The sequence below is a fragment of the Miscanthus floridulus genome, chromosome 10 (assembly GCF_019320115.1).
Source record: "Miscanthus floridulus cultivar M001 chromosome 10, ASM1932011v1, whole genome shotgun sequence".
NCBI lineage: Eukaryota > Viridiplantae > Streptophyta > Magnoliopsida > Poales > Poaceae > Miscanthus > Miscanthus floridulus.
Window position 1 is genome coordinate 39,021,456 of NC_089589.1, and position 22,249 is coordinate 39,043,704.

The 22,249-nt window shown below is 45.3% G+C and overlaps 1 protein-coding gene and 1 non-coding gene across 2 annotated transcripts; both read right to left on the reverse strand.

Annotated features, from left to right (window-relative positions):
• Positions 1 to 76: 76 nt before the first annotated feature.
• Positions 77 to 148, reverse strand: TRNAN-GUU (transfer RNA asparagine (anticodon GUU)). Its single transcript has one exon. It is a non-coding gene; the product is annotated as a tRNA-Asn (tRNA).
• An 8,796-nt stretch (positions 149 to 8,944) lies between these two features.
• LOC136490054 (F-box/FBD/LRR-repeat protein At5g22700-like) lies at positions 8,945 to 12,976 on the reverse strand. The gene is made up of 5 exons (XM_066486549.1): positions 12,669 to 12,976; positions 11,619 to 12,567; positions 10,788 to 10,943; positions 10,510 to 10,705; positions 8,945 to 9,388 (listed from the first exon to the last, which is right to left on the reverse strand). The coding sequence occupies exons 2-5, from the start codon at positions 12,537 to 12,539 to the stop codon at positions 9,351 to 9,353; spliced, it is 1,311 nt and encodes a 436-aa protein (XP_066342646.1). The 5' UTR covers positions 12,540 to 12,567; positions 12,669 to 12,976; the 3' UTR covers positions 8,945 to 9,350.
• Positions 12,977 to 22,249: the final 9,273 nt, after the last annotated feature.

Consider the following 22,249-nt stretch of genomic DNA (forward strand, 5'->3'; position numbering starts at 1 on the left):
AAAGAAAAAGGAGAAGGACAGGGGTCGCTAGTCAGAAAAGCTATAACTATCAATTCGAATTCAAAATGAATCAAATCTCCCCAAGTAGGATTCAAACCTACGACCAGTCAGTTAACAGCCGACCGCTCTACCACTGAGCTACTGAGGAAGAACGGACTTAAGGAAGCTGACTCTTGTTCTTTGGACCAACCAACCGAAAAGAAAAAAAGTTCGTCACTTTTTCTCTTTCACATACACCGGGAGAAAGGGTGACGATAGCAATCCCCTTGCCTCCCCGGCCGGGGAGCCCCCAGGACAGGACAAGGGGGGCGGTGGTCAACCATCAACTCTCGATATGCATATTGATCAATCGATCTCTGCGTCCTGCCAGTTCGCTAAGTAGACTCACTCTACTGAGGGGCAACTAAGGTTGGTTCCTGCCAATTCCCTTGCTGATCAGCAAGGGAATTGGCAAGTATGAGAGAGGACTCTCTCTGTCTCTCCGAGTTTCAACTACTAAGTGTAGCTCTTAAGAAGTTCAGCTATTCTAAATGTAAATAGATTCCGATCAAGCAAGCAGGAGAAGGTGGTCCTTTCATCTCTCTGTCTGCTCCATGCTCTATAGCCTAAGGATCATGAGCAGGTTTAATGCTAGAAAAAAGGAGATCTGCCTAATCATTTCGGTAGATGAAGTAGTGGGAGGTCACGAAGGAAGTAAGGGGGCGTGTTAAGTTGAGAATTTCGAACATTGTAGCATCCTTTTGACGGTTGGGCTTTGAGTTGAGTTCTTTTAAGAACTCTTAATATGAAAATACACATCATAAAATGACGCATCGAGCGAAGGCAGGATCATTACTCCTGCTCCCTTGATCCTAAAATAAACAAAAAAAATACGTTTCTCGAAAAGTTAACTTTTTAAAATTTAACTAATTATATATAAAAAATAGTATTAATATTTATATCTCCAAATAAGTTTAAAATGAAAGTACGTTCTACAATTTCTATATAAAATTATGCTTATTACACATCATGAATAATATTCCATTCGTTCCAAAAGTTGATGTACCGAAAAAAAGTCAAAACGACTTATACTTTCGAACGGAGCGAGTGCTATTTTTGTGTGTGTATATATATATATTTTAATTTAAAGTTTAACTTCTCGACAAGTTAAATGGAAATACTCGAACGTGGGCGTCCGTTCGATCGCGTCGGTTCGAACGTGGCTTCCACTCTGCCTCACCCGTCTCTCTATCTCTCCGCTTTGTCTCGTCCTCCCCATCTCCAGGGCTCTCTCTCGTGTCTGCTGGCAGCAGCAGAGTCCCGTGCGCGCCACTGTTGCTTCCTTTCTCCACCCAAGCCGACCATGCCATCTCCTCCCTCAGTTCATGTAGTGCCTTCCCAGCCTCTTCCGCAACCCAGCGCTGTCAAGATACGTCGCCGCCACGGGCTACCGCCGCTGCCCTTGCCGATGGCGGTTGGGCACAGGTGCCGAGGCGCCTTAGGTCATCTCCAGCCGAGCAAAGGGGCACCCACGAGCGCAGCCGGTGCTAGTGGTGCTCACATGCCGTCGGCTCCCACCCTGATGGCCGGAATCAACCGGCCTCGTTCTCTCCCTCCTATGTTGCACACATATGTTTCAATTGTTGTAGATGTTTCAGAGGTGTGTTGCAAGTGTTTCGTATAGATGTTGCAGAAGTAGATTAGGATATTGCATACGTTGCAATGGCTATACTTGTATGTTGCAAGCGTTTGTTTCAAATGTTTCATCCATTTTTCAAACGTATGTTGCAAGTGTTTTTTATTTGGGATGTTGCATATGTTACACATGTATGTTGGCAAGTGTTTTTGTTAGTATGTTGCATATGTTTTGCAATGGCTTTTCAAGTATTTTTAGGTGTTTTCGCAACTGTTTCATCTTTCTTCATACGCATGTTGCAAAAGTTTCATCTGGATGTTTAAAAAATAGATCGGATGTTGTACATGTTGCAACATGACTCACGAGCCATAGCCGCCTGCTGTAGCTGCTGGGGCATCGTGCATGCGTGTGGGAAGCGGTGGGATAGAGCGTTGCGTGGCTGTGGGCGTAGGAAGCGTCACGGGCGTGCAACAGCCGCGTCTGGGTGCTAGTACTTCCCTAAGTAAAATGTGCACTTATTTTGTGACGGAAGTATTAGCTAACAGAATGTGGTTAAGGCAAACAGGCAAAGTGATGTTTGCTAGTCTTCTTATGTGGGAATTCAATCAGCGAGACTGTGAGTGGTAGGTGTTAGTTGATCTCCACCGGCCCTTGTCTTTGCTCCCTGATCGGGGGAGCCCAACCCTAACACGGTTGGTGGGCCCCTGTCGCACAGCACATATAAAAGGTAAGGTGGGGATCAGGGCTTGGGTTACGAGGTTCAACGGAGCCGCCGCCATCCCACCCACAATAAACCTAAACTGATCAAAGTAGTGCTGCCAGCAACGGGAAGCTCCACCACACTGCCGCCGCCTCTGCAGGCCATGGGACCACCACTGGACCTCGCCACCGAGCCGGAGCTGCCTCGACAACGACATCTACTCTGCTGCTACGCCGCAAAGGGAAAGGGCGAGGAGGCTTACCCGGATCTATGGTTACACAGAAAGGTACACCCACGATTCTAACATTGGTACCAGAGCCAGGTTACCAGTGTGTAACCCTAACCCTAACCGGGTAAAAGCAAAGAGAGAGAGACCGAGGTGGCAGACGTTACTATCTACCGGTCACCACCGCCACCGCGTGGGGGGAAAAGATGCTGCACCGCCGTTCTCACCGGCGCACGGCAAGAACAGAACAAATCCAGTTCGGATCTAAGGAAAGAAGTACAGTGGTTCCCAAACCTTAACCCTAACTGGGTGAAGCGGAAGGGCCCTCGGCTCACGAAGCCAAACCCTAACCATGGGGAAGAACAACAGTGAACCCAATTCAGATGAACTAACCCATCCTCATCCCAATCAGAATCAAAACCATAAAAAGAAATCAAAAGAAAAGTGCAAATCCTGTAACCCTAATTTTTAACCCCGTCCCAAATTGGGTTAATCCCAAAAGAAGAAGGGGAAGGGGGAAGAAGGGGAAGAGACCGATTCGGATGAACTCCAAAAATAAAAGAAATCAAAGAAAAGAAAGGAAATCCAAAGAAAGAAGAAGAACAGGGGTCGGAACCCGAACCCTAACCCTAGATCCCGATTCGGATGAACTCCAAAAGGAAAAGAAATCAAAAGAAGAGAAAAAACCGAATCTCTCGAATTGAATTAGAAAAGAAACCCTAACCCTAACCCTAATCCCCACCTTTAGTTCGGAAAAGAGAAGGAAACAAGAACCAAATTGGAGAAGGGGAAAGGGGGAACGGACCTACCTCATCGTGCGTCGGGAAAACCCTTCGCCATCGTGGGAGAAGAAGGGCCGAGCCGGGGGGCAGCTGCTCACCGGGCTCGGCCAAGGGTGCGCCGTGGCCAGGCCGCTCGACGGCGGCGTGCTCACCTGTTGGGCAGCACGCGCGTCATCGAGGGGGCCGGCGATGGCGCCATGACCGCCTCGCTCCACCGCCTTCGCTCACTATCGCTCGTTGCGTCGCTCGGTACCTCGCTGCGGCTGAGAGAGAAAGAAAGAGGAGAGCGGCGACAGAGAGAGCGAAAAGAGAGAGAGCAAAGGAGCAAATGACCTAGGGTTTTTGTTCGCGCGAAATCGACGCGCAGCCGTCAATCTCCATCGGACGGCTCAGATCGAGCGGGCCAGCGATCGGCCCAGGCGGGCGCGCGCGGCCGCGCAGCTTTGGTGGCCCAGGCCCAGGTTGCGGCCTGGGAGCCCCAGCGCACGCGTCAAGGGAGATGGGTCGGGCTGTTTTCTCGGCTGGGCTGAATGCAAAGTAAGAAATGTTTCAATTTTTTGTTTTCCTTTTTCCAGGAAATTGATTAATGGCTTAAAGAAAATAGAAAAAGTAATTTTTCCCGGTGGGTAAAATTCAAGAAATTGAATTATTTTTCTGCTGCTAAAGATAAATTGTTTATTCTCCAGTTAATTTGTACCAACGTGATATTTAATTGGAGAAAAAGAAAGTTATTCCGCTGCTAAAGAAATTGTTGATTCTCTAGTTTTTTTGAACCAATGTGGTATTTAATTGGGAAAAGAGATTTTGACATGATTATGATATTGTTATTTTCTGACCAACGTTGTTAATAACAATATCGTAATTTTAATGATTTATGCATTAATTCTATTTCTGCCCAACGGTGATGTAGAATTAGTGTGTAAGAACAGTTGTAAATTTTAATGATTTATGCATTAATTTTATTTCTGCCCAACGGTGATGTAGAATTAGTGTGTAAGAAAGTCGTGAAAGTTAATGTTTTATTCATTAATTCTATTTCTGCCCAACGCTGATGTAGAATTAGTGTATAAAAATAGTTGTATGTTTTGATTTTGACCAACGTTGGAATCAAGGCATGCAAATGATGTTATTTATATGTTAAGAAAAGGTTTGACCTGGTTTTCATCTTGGCGGAGATGGACTGGATAGTCACCTCACCGTGTCCCACTGATTCTGTGGCACCGGTGAGGAAGACAAAAGAGAATGATGCCGATTAGGCAACTAAAGAAAGGGATTTTGAATCCCAAAAGATGTCCTATGACTTTGAGCATAGGAAGTGGGTCACTGCCAACAAGAAATGTTTGACTGTGATAAAGAACACGATTGAGCCTGCAATTGTGGGCTAAATCCCAGTGTGTGACACGGTCACCGAATACCTCGATAGAATAAAGAGTCAGTTCACTAGCTCTTCAAAGACATATGCTACCCAGCTCATAAAGTAGCTGGTAATAGAGAGTCACTCTAGAAATGGTGGCATAAGAGAGCTCACGATGCGTCGTCAAAATTATGGCACTATCGTTTAGGCCATATTTCGAGGGGGAGAATAGAAAGACAAGTTAAGAATGATATTCTTCCTCCATTAGAACTCTTAGATTTAAAACAATGCAGAGAATGCATAAAAGGAAAGTATATAAAGAAAAGTAAGAAAGATGACAAACGAAGCACAAGAATTTTATAGATTATTCACACAGACATCTGTGGTCAGTTTCCTGTAAAGAGTGTGGATGGTAATGATTCGTTTATAACATTCACAGATGATTACTCCTGTTATGTCTATATTTATCCAATCAAAGAAAGAACAGAAGCATTGGATAAATATAGATATTTAAGGCAAAAGTTGAAATCCAATGTAATTTAAAGATAAAGATAGTCAGGTCTGACCGTGGGGGAGTACTACGGTCGGCATACCCCATATGGCCAAGTTCTTGGACCTTATGCAGGGTTCTTACAGGAGAATGGCAAAGTAGCCCAGTATTCTATACCGGGCGAACCTCAGCAGAATGGAGTAGCTGAAAGACGCAATCGTACAATGAATGGATATGGTGCGCAGTATGATAAGTTACTCCACCTTATAGTTGAGCCTATGAATGGAGGCGTTAAAACCGCCATTCACATTCTCAATAGAGTATCAAGAAAATCGGTGCCCAAAACACTGTATGAGTTGTGGACAGAAAGAGTACCCTCACTAAACCACTTGCATGTGTGTGGGGGAGCCCTACTGTGGCTAAAGTATTTAACCCAAACATTGGGAAGTTAGATCCTAAAACAGTAAGTTGCCATTTGTTTGGCTACCCAGAAAAGTCAAAAGGTTTTTGTTTTCTACTGTCCAGAGAGACATACAAAGTTTATGGAAACGAGACACGCTGTCTTCCTAGAGGACGAATTGATGAGGGGGAGCATGGTAGCTAGAGAAATTGACCTTGAAGTGAAGCGGGTGTAAACGCCCACTCCAATGATTCATGAGCTATTTTTCTCACTACCTGCTGTAGCTGCACCGACAGTGCTAGATACTGTGGTGTCAATACCTATTGTTATCCCACCTGTAGCAACAATGAATGACGATGAGGAACCTGTTCTTTAGGATCCTATAGAACATATTGCCACACATGAGGGGGAGCAACAATAGCCTCAAACAGAAGTTGTGCCAAATGTGAAGGCCCCTAGAAGGTCTCAAAGAGTTAGAAAATCAGTTATTCCTACCGATTATGAAGTGTACAACACTGATGAATTTCAAATAGAGAATGATCCCACCTCATTTGAAGAAGCCATGAGAAGTGATCATTTATCAAAGTGGCTTGAGGCCATGAAAGATAAAATGAAATAATTGAATGCCAATAAAGTTTGGGACTTGGAAATAATTCCTAAAGGAACCAAAACAGTAGGCTGTAAATGGGTCTATATAACAAAACTTACTCTCAAAGGAATATAGAGACATATAAAGCGTGACTTGTGGCAAAAGGCTTTATGCAAAGAGAAGGGATTGATCACAATGAGACCTTTTCTCCAGTCTCATGTAAAGTTTCCTTCAGAATCAAAATGGCATTAGTGGCACATTACGATTTAGAATTATATCAGATAGATGTAAAGACGGCATTCCTCAACGGGGACTTGGAGGAAAATGTTTACATGGCACAATCGAAAGGTTTTGTCATGGAAGGAAAAGAACGAATGTGATGCCACCTAAAGAAATCCATTTATAGATTAAAACAAGCTTCAAGACAGTGGTACTTAAAGTTTGATCAGCAAATAAAGAATTTTGGGTTTTAAAGAGAATGTAGAGGACAATTGTGTCTATACAAAGTTTAAGAATGGGAAGTTTATCTTCCTTGTCCTGTATGTGGATGATATCTTACTTGCTAGTAGTGATGTCAGTCTACAACTGGAGACAAAGAAGTTTTTGTCCTCAAAATTTGATATTAAAGATCTTGGTGAAGCCTCGTTCGTTCTAGGGATCGAGATTCACCGAGATAGAAGAAAAGGGGTATTAGGACTATCACAAAAGGCATACATAGAAAGAATCTTAAAGAAATTCAGTATGCACAAATGTAGTCCCTCACCTGCTCCTATAGTCAAGGGCGACAGATATGGGGATTTTCAATGCCCTAGGAACCAATATGAGCTTAGTCAAATAAAAGTGGTTCCATATGCTTCAGCTGTCGGAAGCTTACAATATGCTCAAGTATGTACGCGCCCTGACTTGGCATTTATTACCGGGTTACTTGGCAGATTCCAGAGCAATTCTGAAACAGAACAATAAAATTAGTAAAGAAAGTCTTGCATTATTTGCAAGGAACGAAAGGCCTCATGATGATGTATAGAAGATCTGATTCACTCCACATAGTGGGAAATTCAGATTCTGATTATGCGAGAGATGATAGAAAATCCATGATGGGATAATATTCACTCTCGAAAAGGGGAGCTATTTCATGGAAAAGCTCAAATGCAAACCATCACTACATCGTCCACAATGTATGACAATTTGTAGCGTGATATGAGGCAACAGGGCAGGTGAACTAGCTAAAGAAGTTCATACCCGGTTTAAAGGTGGTTGACGACATCTATAGACCACTTAAGTTATATTGCGATGATAATTCGGCAGTACAGTATGCTCACAACATAAGTCAAGTGGTGCTGCCAAACACATTGATATAGAGTATTATGTTGTGAAAGATAAAGTCCGGGATCAAGTCATAAGTCTTGAGCATGTAAGTACAGAAAAGATGTTCGCGGATCCGCTTATAAAAGGTTTACCACCCAACGTGTTCAGAGAACATGTAGCTAACATGGGTTTAAGGGAAAGCCTAAAATTCCTAGACAAAAGAAGGCCCAAAGATAAGTATCTATTTCAGAACAGAGTAGTGTGTTGTAACTGTTAAATCTATCGGCAATGGACCGTGACGATGAGACATGCTCTATGTGCTAATCTGTAATAGAGTGAACAAAAATAAATGATATGAAATTGAAAGATGATAGTGAGATCAAGGGGGAGAATGTTAGTTGATCTCCACCAGGGCCCTTGTCTTTGCTCCCTGATCAGGGGAGCCCAACCTTAATACGGTTGGTGGGCCCATATCGCACAGCACATATAAAAGGTAAGGTGGGGATCAGGGCTCAAGTTACGAGGTTCAACGGAGCCGCCGCCATCCCACCCACAGTAAACCTAAACCGATCAAAGTAGTGCTGCCAGCGATGGGAAGCTCCACCACACCGCCGCCGCCTCTGCAGGCCACGGGATCACCACTGGACCTCGCCACCGAGCCGGAGCTGCCTCGACACCGGTGTCTACTCTGCTGCTACGCCGCAAAGGGAAAGGGCGAGGAGGCTTACCCGGATCTACGGTTACACAGAAAGGTACACCCACGATTCTAACAGTAGGCCCTCCTTGCTTACATTACGTACATGCACTTCAAATCCATTTTCAGATGTCAGTACATGTTCTATTTCCCAAGGTAACATATCATCTCTCTTCCACAGTGACGACATAGGTCATCGTCGAATGGATCTCTGATGAACAAAACGTTGCCTTGATCCGTGTGAATGCAATCACTTTCACTAGCCTAACTCAGGTTTGTGCTTCACGCATGCGCCTATGCTACCTCAGTGTGATCAACAAATTGACAGCTCTAATTAATTTGCTTTGCATGGCGGAATAACACAATAATGCACCTTCCATTTCTTGACCCTTAAGAAGAGAGATGATGAAAGTTTCATGGGATGAAATGGATGAAACTCATCTCCACGATTTCCAACACGTGGAGTCTTGGAAAACTGGTACATAAAACTTTCCGTTAAGACTGGCCTAACGACACACGCATGTCACGTGGTAACCTAGACAGCACCTGTTTGTCTATAAAAATCACACAGTAGACTTCAATCACCCGAGGCACGGTTATTTCCTATGCATACCAGCAAATAAGATTTGGTGATGGCAAAGCTAACCTGCTGCTTTGGTCTCGAAGATCTCTTGCTAAAAAAATAAACAAATCTTCTGCTTGTCCCCTTGTTGGCAGTTCGAGAATTGTCTGCTGAGAATTGAGTCCTTAGTTCCTGCAAGGCGATGATCACACTACACGGTGGCACGGTGCAAACTTGTAGATGAACTAGCTTTTGCCAAACAGGCTCTGATTGAGAGCAGTAGGCAGTAGGAACAAGACTTACTTCCTAACACAGTACAAGACTTTCATAGAAGGAAAGGAGATTCTGAAACTGAACAAGATACCAGGCCCAGCTAATACAGAAAATCATGGACAGCAGCACATCCATCCTTAGAAGTTGAAGAACACAACTTACGACTTATTACAAGCATAAAGCAATCTTGGAGCAAGTGCCAAAGAAATGTCAATACACTACGCTGCTATCTCTAAGGTCAATTGCTAAACACGAAGCAGGTTCACATAAGATCCAAGTGGATAGGAGAGCAAACATTGATGCACTCTTCAGTCTAGCAAATCTCAACGGTCAAGAAACTGCATAGGCGAAGCAGATAAATCACCAGAGTAGATCATCATTTTTCTGGAAGCTGTAACCTACACGAACATGGAGAGGAATAGAAAGGTAAATTCCACAATAAGGCCATAAACTTAGAAGCATCACGACCAATATGCAATTTGATGAAATTGTTGTGAAACTGGATAAGTTCATTTTTTTTCCTTTCAAACATTGTTTCAAGTAGCACTCTGGCTCTCCTTTTTTTCTGATATATGAAACTCTAAACAATAGAATAACATTTAAAAAATCTAACACATCCACCACATCCTGTATTCGAGCGAGGGTGAGAGATCTGTAAGATTCCACATCATTTTTCAGTACAACCATGAAACTTAAATTAATGACAACTTCCTAACACAGTAATCAACATGACCACTACTTGGGCAAAGCCAGAAAGTAAGTGGGTGAGAGCACCATCTATGTTTGTATGTACAAACCACCATAAAGGTGTGAGAAATCTTTTAAAAAATGTGGGGATAGTTAGCAGCGTAGTATTTTAAGCTGTGAACTACACCATTGTCAATGCTACATTTGAATTGATTACTTGAGTAATACTGGGCAGAAACATATAAAAATATAACTACCCTCTGGGCTCTGCAATATGAAAGTTTGTAACTGTAATGAATTTGTGTGTTAATGCATTGCTTAATGTTACATCTCTGGAACTGAGATCATAGACAGCAGCAGCTGTTCTCTGCCCAGCCATATTCCAAGTAACTTGACCATGACACCAGGGAGTTTGTGTGTCCATGGATGTGGTTGGGAAGGAGAGAAATTGATGAAAGAATAGACTTATTTTTGCTTTATAAAACCAATGAAATTGCCATTACCATTAATTGGCTGCTCCTAATAAATGTAGCTAATGGAGAACAAACTATTCTTTTAGCTGACAAAACGATTAAGGGGGTGTTCGGCTGATTCAATAGTGTTCTGTGAGAGAGAACAAGCTGAAACAATCCAAGACCAGATCAGCCGAACTTAAATAAAACAGCCTAACCAAGGGACAAAAAAGCCTAGCTGTAAGCTATGATGGCCTCCAGCACATCCTAGCTGTCACAATTAGCACAGCCTAGCAGTTGAAGCCTGACATGACATTTGTTTTTATGAATGCGTGGGAATAAAATAAAAGAAGCCAAAAAGGTGGAAATTGCCAACTTACATTCAGAACACCTCTCAGAACACTCAATAGTGACCTTCTCAAGATATGTGTTGTAGATGCTCAGAATCCTTGAAATCTGGTGAACTCTCACATCAAACTTTTCACACTTAACTTCAATTATTCTAAGTTTCTTAGATGCAAATGGCTCTTTGGATGGAACATATTTTCCCCTTGGTTTCACCCAATTGTCAGGAGCCTGTATCAAATACAATATTTACCCAAAATCAATCAACATGCATGATAAGACAATATGACAATGAGATTTATTTAACATATACCTGACAAAGTTGAAGAGTGAGCTTCTCTAGAACAGGCGTATGTCGAAGAAAGCATATTAATGCGCAGAAATCAAGAGACACACACCACTCATTGAGTAGCAAGGTCTTCAACTTGCTAAATGTAGGGTGCCACATCAAATCCCTTTTGAAAATAAACTGGACAAGTTGCAAGTAGGAATAGTTCAATGTAAGAACTTAAGTGAAAAACAAAACTATGGCCACAGCATCAGGAGAGGTTTATTATTGTCATACTTTACATCTATCCCTAAGTGCTTTTCTATAATACATGCACAGTAAAGTTTCAACTTTGATTAAATTCACATTTATTGTGAAACAACACTTGCCTGAGGTAGCATATACCCAATACCAATACAACTGCACAGCACTGATGTGTATCAAGGTAGTAGCAGTTTATTTCCACTAAAAGGAGAAAAACCCAAACTTCCCTGCAGACATTGTGGTTTACTCCTATGATAGAAATGGGCTGAGCAAAATCTATCTCAGCATAACCAAACCTAGATTGCATGACACCTCCAGACCACACCTGAAGGTACTGAGAGGACTTTATTTTTAGTGCAGCAAGTTCTGGCTTTTTTTTTTTACTATTGAAGATCAAATTTAGTACAAATTATGATTTCAGAAGTTAGCTAATGCTGAAAAGGGGCAAAATACAGTTTATGAGAAATTTCTTTCTCGCGGAAACATGATTTCTAAAACATCAAATTAGTGACCTCACACATAAATGACAGTGTATGCCAAAGAACAATACAAATGTCGCAATGGAAACAGGTGATCAGAGAAAAGTATAAAGGGAAGTTGGTACAAATATACCGTGCCAGGTCCAGCTACCAGCTCCAATCTTTCAGCCTGTGATAAACCGTTCAGAAGAACACAACCTTGGTGTTTCTCACTATTATGAACACAGTTAATGCAGTCATTCTTAGAACACAAGCCCCCAAATTCTTCTTTACCACAATGATCCAAGCAATCACGGAGTCTAACAAATGCCTTCACTAATGATGGCATGCTTTCAAGGATAGGAGTCTTACGATGATTATTACTTAGTTCCAGCCAAACAAGATTTGGAGCAGAAATCCGAGTCCGTTTGTGATCTCGAAACCAACAGTGAATGATTGTCAGCAGTTTAAGGGACTGTGATGATATTTTCTCTGACCAAATGTAGCAAAGGTTCATCCGTAGATTCTTCAGAGTCAGGCAGCTTGAAAAATCAAGAAAGTCATTTCCTAACCACACACATTTAAGCTCTAGCGTCGTCAAGTAATGGGAGACAAGGTGCAGGTGCCACAGCATCAAGCTAGAGTAATCAGGCTCATCGAATAGTATCCTGAGAGTCTGAGCTTTACACAGCAGAGCCTGTTGGATCCATGTCCTTATCTTCGAGATCTCTGTTTCCTTGACAACGTTTTCAAACGGATTGATAATGAGCTCACAGACATCCAGTGGTGCGTTGAGGTCCCGTTCGCGCAGCAGATTGGTCACAAAGGTGTTCAGATCGTCGAACTCTTGCTGAGTGATCCATTCCCAACAGGGTCCAGAGGTGATGCGCAGCGCAGGTACAGACCTCCAGAGGTGGCGCCAGCGGCGCGCGAGCACACAGGTCTGCACGGCCTCCCGCGCCGGCAGAAACGAGAGCACGTGCTGCAGAGACTCATCCGGAAGTACGTCGAAGCCCACATCACGCGCCTTCTTGATCTTGCACCGGTGGTAGACCTTTACTTCTTCCTGCGGCATTGCGTCGAACAGGTGGAGAGCACCGGAGCTGGGGAGAAGTAGACGAAAGAGAATAATCAAGAAAGGTGGATTCCACGCTCCGTCACACACAACTACCTCCAAATCTTTGACGATCACAACTTATTTTACCTTTCGAGCTTGGAATTGGAGGAGGGGTGGAGTTGAGCGGGGAGCAAGGAGCAGCTAAAGCTAGCCGCCGGCGCCTAGTTCATGGGGCCGCACTCCCTTGGCGACTCGCCGCACGCCACCCATCTCTAGCCATTCCTGACTAGCAAGCAGAGTTTGAACAATGGCTTGCACACTGGTCGGTTCCTTAGGTCTAGAAACTTCTGGAAGGTGGAGAGGAAGGCGACGACGACATCGGTCGATTCGAATTCTGGGGGTTGGGAACTGGGAAGTGGGAAAGGGGAACGCTTGGGTCTTGGGCTCTTGGCAACTGCGAGCGTTGGCCCAGCAGTCAGTGCCAGACTACAAGAATTCAAGAAGCAATTTTTATTAAGACGATTAAGGGCCTACTTGGTTTGTTTGGGACTAAACCTTAGGCCCCGTTTAGTTGCCAAATTTTTTTTTGTATAGTACCCATCACATCGAATCTTGCGGCACATGCATGGAGTACTAAATGTAGACGAAAAAAAAACTAATTGCACAGTTGGGTGAGAAATCGCGAGACGAAACTTTTGAACCTAATTAGTCCATAATTAGACACTAATTACCAAATACAAACGAAAGTGCTACAGTAGCCAAAATCAAAAAAAATTGATCTAAACGGAGCCTTAGTTATAGGTTGCTTGCTTCAGGTGACTAAAAGGGATTAAAGTTATTAAAAAAAGCTAAAAGACCCTTATTAAATGCCTGGATCTTTGTTGCTGCCGTAGTAACGAGGGGCCGGGTGTCTTTTTTTTGTGCACCCTGTTTGTTTCGCTGAAATATAGCTTATGTTGATGTTTATGTTGATTTGTTGTGAGAAAAATACTGTTCGTTTGCTGAAAAGCACTGTTAAAGTAGTTCAAGCCTGCGAACAAACAGTGTAGTCACTTTTTAGTCACTTATTTGATAAAAAAGTGACTAAAGTGGGGATGACTAAACTTCAGCCACCCTAAACTAAATAGACCTTAAAAGCAGTTTTAACAAAAACCAAAGGCCCTTCCTTTATGTACTGAGAAAATTACCTATGAGGCCCCAAAAAATAAGTCCAGCTTTCTTTCGTGGCTCTTTTTTCTTTGAACTTACCTATAAGGCCCAAAAACTAAATTCCGTCACCTATATGCTTTTCTGTTAGATTAGAAACTTAAATGTGTAAAGTGAGGAGTAAAATCACCATTTTACAACAAAGGGTCTCTAGCTCAGTGGTTAGAGCACCTGAGTAGCATCCAATAGGCCTGAGTTTGACTCTCCGTGATAACTAATCTATTCTATACCATAAATAAGCGAAGAAATTGAAAATATATTATCATCCAGATATTTTATAACCACCAATCTCCCACCTGATCAGACAAGTGGACCCAGTCAAAAGCTGATCGGAAACTCTTTACATGGAACAGCATGTTTATGTCTCGCCGACGTCTTGCGTTGGATTTTTTTCTCACCGTACTCCACGCCTACCCGCCTACGTACCCACGCATACCTGCCCGCTACCCACCCTCCCTTCCTTTCTCGGCGTCGTCGTCCCGGTCCGTCGCCTCAAATCTCTACCACTAAGATTGTCTCCAACGGTGAAGGCAAATGGGACCTATACCCAAAATACCTCGTGCACAGTATTTTGCATCCTAAAATTAGGCTCCAACGGAGGACGCAAAGACGGCACCCATTTTGCGTAGGAACCGAGTGGGAAGGCAAAAAAGCGTCGTCGTTTTCGGCGACGCAAAACACTGCAGAGAGAGAGGGAGGAGCAACCGACGCCAGGCCCCGGCACAGGGGTGGGACCGATGGAGGTCGGTGGAGGCACGACTGCCGTCGTGGAGCCCGGATCCGCCCGGCCGCCATCGGAGGGAGCAGGGGTAGGCGACCTGGTGCCCCTGCAAAAGTGGATCCCGCCGAGCGGATCTGCTCCCTCGGCGAGCCTGTGTGGATCCCTAGCGAGCAGCTCACATCCCTGGCGACGTCGCTGCGAAGCGTGCCCCTGCGGGAGCGGCTCCTCCGGCATCGTCTGCACTTGCGCGCAGATCCAGAGGGGGTGCTGGAGGCGCTATGCCTGGGGAGGAGGGGCACGGCCGGAGGAGCTCTTGCCTTCTCTTCCCTGGATCCGGCCGGTCGGCTCCTTCCCTGGCGCCCCTGCCTTCTCTTCCCTGGATCCGGTAGGCTCCTCTAGTGCATCCGCTGGAGGCGACGCGGAGGGCTCGCGGGACTCTGTTGGAGGCAGCGCGGAGGGCTCGTTGGAGGAAGGGCGTGGCCATGGTGCTGCTTGGCGACAAAGGGAGGACCAGGCGCGCGGGGACCAGGCTAGGGCCGGAGCAGTGCCGCCGGCGAGGAGCGGACGCCGCAAGGAGCAGCCGGCGCTCGGCCTTGTGCATTGGACTTTTGTGTCCGTTGTTGAAAATGCAAAGTTTTGTGTCCGCGAGCTTTTTAATGTGCGTTACCTAAACTATGAAATGCGCCTCACGTTTGGGTTACCGTCGTTGGAGTCAGTCTAACAGGATGAAATAGGAATCATGAACAGGACTCCTTGACCCTGCCCGCGACAAACGCATGCCGACTCCTTCGCCCCGCCAGCTCCCGCACCCTCCCCACATCCACCGGCGCCAGAAGCCTCCATGTCATCGATCCATGGCACCGCGACGTCCCCAATCGGCGCTCGGCCTGCCCATCCCTCCTTCCCAATCGGCAAGCGGCAGTGCCACCCCCAGTTCCCATTCGACAGCGATGTCCTCGGCCTTATCCGGGTGCCCCCGACCGCACGCCACCGCCGCCGCCGCTGCAGTACCTCTCCGTCCCACCCTGCTCCAACAATGCACCTGCCACCACCCACCCTCATCAACGCCTGCTGCTAGGGTCAGGGCTCCGCCACCGAGGGCTGTCGTCACTCCTGGCTCCTGGTTTTCGCCGACCACCACCAGCAGCAGCCCCACCCTCCCAAAGCCTCTGCCTCGAGTTCCTGCCGGAGGTACGCGACCAATGGTCCTCCTCAACTACTCGCCCCTGCCCTACGCCGGGCCACCGCCGCACACGTCGACGTTTGAAGCGAGTCAAGCAACGCCGAGGGTGGGGGCGACTTCGCTGTTGGATCTCGCGGGAGCAAGGCAGGCAAAGCGGGAGACGGGCAGTGAGGCAGGCGGTGCGGGCGCATGGCCACCCGTCGGAGCATCGTGGCGTTGTCGCCTAACCGCCCGTCGGAGCAGCGTGGCCAGCCGGCCACCGAGCTGCTGCGCTCCTCTTCCCCTTTTTGGCCAGCGACCAGCCGGTCCACTGCACCACTCCCTCCTTGTAGCCTAGCAGCCGCCGGCCCGCTTCCCGCTTCCTCCGCGTGGGCCGAGTCGGCCCAAATGTTTTTTTTCGCGTAGGCCTGCTTCCTCCTCTTGCGCACAGGCCTAGTCGCCCGCTCCTGCTCCCATTTCCCCTCTTTCCCTTTCGCGTAGTTCGGCCCACGCCAGCGCGCAGCCTAGCCCGAAGCGCCGCTCCGCGCATCCCCTACTTCTCACCTGCGCCGACAGGCGGGGCCGCCCTGTTAGCACCGCCTTCTCCCTCGCGTAGCCCCGCTGGAGTCTGCCGTCGCGCCGTGTGTCCGTGTCCGACCCGTCTCCTCGATGCCGTGCGCCGCAAGCCATCTCGCCCCATAAGTATCAACCAAGGCCGTGTCGTTTTCCCCGAACCCAAGAGCACGCTGCCCTCGCCCCAAGCCAGCCTAGCGCCATCGCTCGGATCCCGCCGATGGAGCTTGACACCGCCGAGTTGCCTCCGTGCTTTCTCCACCGTTGGTAACCCTCTAGGTGAGCTCGCCTCAACCTCCTCTCTCTTCCCGTGTTTTCCCCGTCGAAAACCGTGGCCCTAAGGTTGTTTTCGAGTTTCGCCGCCGAGCTCCATCGCCGGCCATGGCGCGCCGCCGCGATTTCCCCTGTTCCGGCCAGCCGCCGTCGCCTTTCACCTCGCCGATCTAATCACGATCGTCCAACTCTAATCCAACGGCCCAAGATCCAAGTTACCCCTTCGCTGTTAGATTTACAAAAAGGCCCTTATAAATATTTGAGACTTAACCCCTAGTCCATTGCAGTCTTTACCGACTTCGTTTTCTTCTTTTGAAAGTGTATTTTGTTTCGGTTAGATTCGAAAATACATTTTCACTTATTTATAGATTTGCCACTATTTTCTTTAGGCCATATCTTCTCCGTTTTAACTCTGATTTGACCCATTCAACTTGCGTTAGGTTCGTAATTTCATAATCTACATGTTTATACTACTTTAGATATATTTTTAACTTTTAAAATTCGTGATTAGATTTAATCTATTATTTTATTAAAGGAAATCTTGTTTAATTCATATCTTCTATGTTTTAACTCCGTTTTGACTCGTTTAAGTTGCGTTGGATTCGTAACAACGTGATCTACGCGTTAGTAATAATTTTTACTATGTTAATTATTTTGGAAATTCATGGTTTAAACTCTAATTTGATTAATAATTATGCAATTAGATTTATAAATAAAATAAGATTAATTCTATTTTTGTCTTCTAAATTCAAATATGAATTTTGACTTAATACAACTCAGGTGTTTCTCTAAAATATCTTATACATCCTTTTATATAGATAAAATTTATAAAGCTCTTGGTTCACTTTTATAAAGCAAATCTTTCGGTAGTTGTATCTTTTTCGTTATAGCTTCGATTAGCGTGCTTTTTCCGTCTGTGTGTTCATAGCGAGAGTTAGATTCATTTTACAAACTTTTCCTCTTGATTTTATGATTGGTGTATTGTTCTAATTTAGATCTATTGTTTGCTTCATGTATGATTGTATGGATGCTTTTGTGGTGCTTTATGATTAAGTTCAGTCGGTGATATATACGTGGCGCTCAAGAAGAAGAAGAAGAACGTTGAAGATTAAAGCTTACCGAAGGATCGGTGTTTTAAGGCAAGTATAGCATGGGATCATCCTTGTTGTCCTATACACCTTTAATCATTTAATTCATACTACATGTGTCTACCTTGACTACCACTAAGGCTGTCCTAGTACTTTGTACCTTGTGCCTTGATACCTATGGGGTATTGCATTGGGTAGCTTTGCTAGTGCTCAACTACAACCATGATCTGGTAACTTGACTAATGGTATATGCAATAAACATTAAAAAATGACTTTTTAGCAACTTGGAAACAGGGGGCTGGAGTGTTTAGCTACTTTCTAAATGCTTTAGATTCCTCTCCCTAAGGACTTATCTGAAGTGATCATCAGAGACTTACAGTACAACCATGAGGACTATATGGCTCTGGTCTTAGTCTAGTACCTTGCTCTTTCTAGTTTGTAGCAGTTTACCGAAAGGGCAAAAGGGGCATACTAGGTTGGGTATGGGCCTCATCCCTAGGGTGTGTACTATGCTGTGTGTATCAGTGTCACTTTTGGAGATGACTCCATAACACTTGGGAGATGGAATCCTTAGCGGCTGCTCCTTATTAGAACGACTAGGGAAAAGCTTCATAGTGTACCCTGCCTGCTCACCTTAGAAGTGTTTTGGGAATTATAAACCCGGGCATATGGGTAACACGACTCATGGTGAAAGTGTACAATCTTTGCAGAGTGTAAAACTGGTATATCAGTCGTGCTCACGGTCACGAGCGGCCTTGGAACCCTTACGGAATAGATGATCACTAATGGTTAATGATGATGAACACGGATGATACTAATGATAAAGATGCTAACTAATGATTACTATTTATGCTATTCATTATTCATGTTTACCTCATCATATGTTTAAATGGGCTTGTGATAAACTTGTTGCTACTCCTATACTAAAATTGTGACAATTAAAAGCTAATCGCAGTTGAACCAGTGTCAGCCTTTTGAGCCTCATGAATGCCATGTTATATTTGTTGAGTACGACATGTACTTACGCTTGCTTTACTTTTCAAATATTTGGATAAAAATCTCGGATGGGTACCAGATTGCTAGAGTTTGGAGGAATTAGGACTTAGTGATCAACCAGTCAGTTGTCCATATGGATTTGGAGTCTTCGCCTGAAGATCAGAGTTATCTTTCCGCTGTCTATACTCTGAGGTTATAATCTTTATACTAATACGCTAAGTATTTAAGCATTGCCTTTTGATATTACCCTTATTTGTAGCTATATGTGAGATTTGACTTCCTAGGGCTCACATATGGTGTGTATCTGGTTTTGTTCTTAAAATCAGGGTGCTATAAAGTGGTATCAGAGCAATGCTGACTAGTAGGACACAAGCCTAGTAGAACCTGATCGATCTAAGGTTTAGAAGGTGATACAAAAACCCTTGTTCTATAAACCTTGATATTTTCTTCTCTACTATATATCTATCCTTGATATTTATCTCCTCCTTGATGCTTGTTTTAAGCCTTTGTTCTCTTCTTCACTCCTTGGTTTGATATGCTTTTAGAACTATTCCTCATCACCTTCTTGCTGTAATCTGAAGATGAGTCTTAGGATTATTACCCCTAGTATAATGAGAACGGTAGCATCGCAAGTTGAGTAAATGATTGAATTATGCACCTTTAGTGCTTTGTTGAATTGTCATTATGCTTATGATTGTTTTGCATCTTTGTAACGATTGCAATGATCTTGTTGGGTGTTTCCACAATTTTATTTAGTTTATAGGCCTAAGGTATAAGGACCAGTGCAATAAATAGTGGGTTATGGTATTCTTCTGTTTCCTCTATCTTGTCTTTTTGGAGAAGCTTGCACTCTTTGGCTTATATCTATGATTTTGGACGATCATAAATCATGAGAAAATTCTGGACAATAGTAGACTTCAGTATCTTTCTGTGACCACAAGAATCAGCCTTATAGCTATTTTGGTTATGGAGATACGAAAATCACAAGGTGATTGTCGACAGAATATCATCAACAGTCCTCCGAGCTGTATCCCACGAAGGTAGATTGATCGGCAGAGGAGCGTGAGATCAAGAATAAGAAGGCAACAGAGACACACAAGTTAGATAGGTCAGGCCAGTCAGTATGACTGTAACACCCTACTCCTATGGTCTGTTGATTTGTATTAGCTATCATATGATATTGCGTGCATTTGGAGGGGGTCCCTGCCCTGCCTTATATAGTCCTGGAGAGCAGGGTTACAAGTCGGTTAGATCTAGGAGATAACCAGAAATGTAATAACTGATTACAAGAATCTTGGGATCATACATATCCTAACATATCTTCATAGTATCTTCAGGATATCTTCTAGATGTCTTGCGGAAGGTGCCGACTAGAGTCAGTGCCCCGCAAGGCTTTGTCTTGTGGGCTGGGCCGCCCCTGGGGGTACAGCCCATGTGGTCTACCATGGGTATCCGGGGTCATACCCCCATAGCTAGTCCCCGAGCAGCCTTGTACCCGTTGTGCAACTGCCAGTTTTGCGCTTGTCCGAGCAAGGTGCGAACTAAAGCCGAGTAGTAAAACTCATGATCAGACCACCATGATGAGTTGTCGAGCAGTTGTCCGAGCAGCGCGGACCACAGCCGAGTAGTATGATCCAAACACGGCTTGCCATAAGGGTGTAAGGAGCTCAAGTTAAGAATTGAAAATTTCCTCGCAGTGGACCAAGTGTGCCCACTTAGAGTCTGACCACGAGAATAGGAGATAATCGTCTTCAGCCTCAAGGAGCACAGAGTCTTCTAGAAAAAAGCCAGCACATTCACCGCGAGGTGAAGTGTGCCCACTTAGTCCCCGACCCTGGCAGTAGATGACATAGTCATGTGGTGCCAGGGTCCAAAGCAAAGAAAAATAAAAAACCGGCCGAGTAGGCAGCCAGTCCCTGGGCGTAGACCTAAAAAGCACATTCACCGCAAGGTGAAGTGTGCCCACCTAGTCCCCGAGCCTGACAGTAGGTGATGGAGTCATGTAGTGCCAGGGTCAGAAACAAAGAAATACCGAAAAGACCAGCCGAGCAAGCAGCCAGTCCTCGAACCGCAAGCGGAGGTATCGGAGGAGTCCAACCGTGGAGAAAAAACCAGAGAAATGGCTGTACAGTAACGGTTACTGAGCCTCAATAAATGGTAGAGAAGTCGGCGATTATTAGGTGATTAACAACTGAAGACAGTGATAAATGATCGACGTGAGCTGCGGTTGCGTGAAAGCCCAGGTTACGGACCCATCAAGCCATGCCTAGAGAATTCATAGGGGCGCAAGTCATAGGAACAGGTTTCCCAAAAACCCTCGAATGCGAAAGGGTGGGAAAGTGCTTTATAACTACGCCACCGCATCCCACGTTCCCACCTTTGCCACTCTGCCATTCTGTCTTCATCCTCAGACCTAGCGTTTCTAGATTCGCTTCCACATTTGATTCCACCACCGAATCCCAATCACATCGGAGAGATGGCCGCTGAAAAAAGGAGCTGCCAAATCAAAGAAAACAAGCCCTAAGAAGGTGAGCGCCTAGCGCCTAGCGGGACGAAGAGTGGGTGCCGTCACGAATGGGAGAGGCGGAGCTTAATAGATTGGTGGAGGCTGGCGTACTTTCCTGACCTGTGCGACCGCCAGATGGCGACTGGCCCTCGGTGAGTCCTTCCCAACACCTCATACCGATGAAGTGGTGGTATTCGAGGATTATTTCTGGCGCGGGTTGGGATTTCCTGTTCATCCATTCCTGAGGGATCTGCTTGAGCTTTGGGTGGTTAGTCTATGCAACCTCCATCCCAATAGCATTCTGCACATCTCAATCTTCATCCACTTTTGTGAGGCATATATCAGAATCCTCCCCCATTTCAACCTATTTCATTACCTATTCTGACTGAAAAAGAGAGGCGAAGGTGGTTCTAAAGTAGTTGGTGGGGTGTACCTTCAGCTGTGAGATGGGATGGCGAGCGAATACCTTACTGTGCCACTGAACACATCATTGAAAGGGTGGAACACTAGGTGGTTCTATATGAAACAGAGCCACCCAACCGTCCACTTTGACGCAGATCATATCCTAGAGAGCTAGAGGAGCTGGTCGTAGACGCCGAACAGCGCTGACATGGAGCAAGTGAAGGAGCTTCTTGCCTTAATAAAAGGCGTGAGAACCAATGGTGGATTTGTAGCGGCAAGCTTTATAGTACGCCGTGTTTAGCCCTGTAAGAAGAGGGCGCATCCAGCCTTCGAGTTCAAGGGGGAGACCGACGATACCCGAGAGAGGTCAGAGATGCTGTTGAGGAACGTTTGTGAAGAGTGGGCTGCAAAGCTATTCACCCCATTTTCCTCGTTCAACATGTTTGGGTATATGAAGCCCTTCAACTACAAAAATCTGCCTCCTCAGGTAATTATCTCAGTTGTGTATGCTTTCATCATCCTTCATTACCGAGCAGTGGACTGATTTACTTATGCGAAGATCCACTCACAGGATAGGGCGGTGTACTTTTCAAGTGTGTCGAAGGGCAATTGGCCACCAGCTATGGATGCATGACCACTGACACAACCTGAAGGAAGTGCCATCGGTGTCTTGTCAGATTCTGGAGGTATGGATGTTGGTTGGACGAAGAGTTCTCCCCGGTGTCGGAGAAAACCCGGGGGAAGGGGGCAGTGGTAGATAAGCCAGCCCAGAAGAGGAGGAAAACAACGACTGCTGCTCCC

Excerpts from the sequence above, each read along its gene's own strand:
- LOC136490054 (XM_066486549.1), bottom strand. The coding sequence starts at position 12,539 with ATGCCGCAGGAAGAAGTAAAGGTCTACCACCGGTGCAAGATCAAGAAG. Across the intron at positions 10,706-10,787 it reads TCACTCTTCAACTTTGTCAG|GCTCCTGACAATTGGGTGAA; the intron begins GTATATGTTAAA and ends TATTTGATACAG. Across the intron at positions 9,389-10,509 it reads TTCTGAGAGGTGTTCTGAAT|GTTACAGCTTCCAGAAAAAT; the intron begins GTAAGTTGGCAA and ends ATGTTCGTGTAG.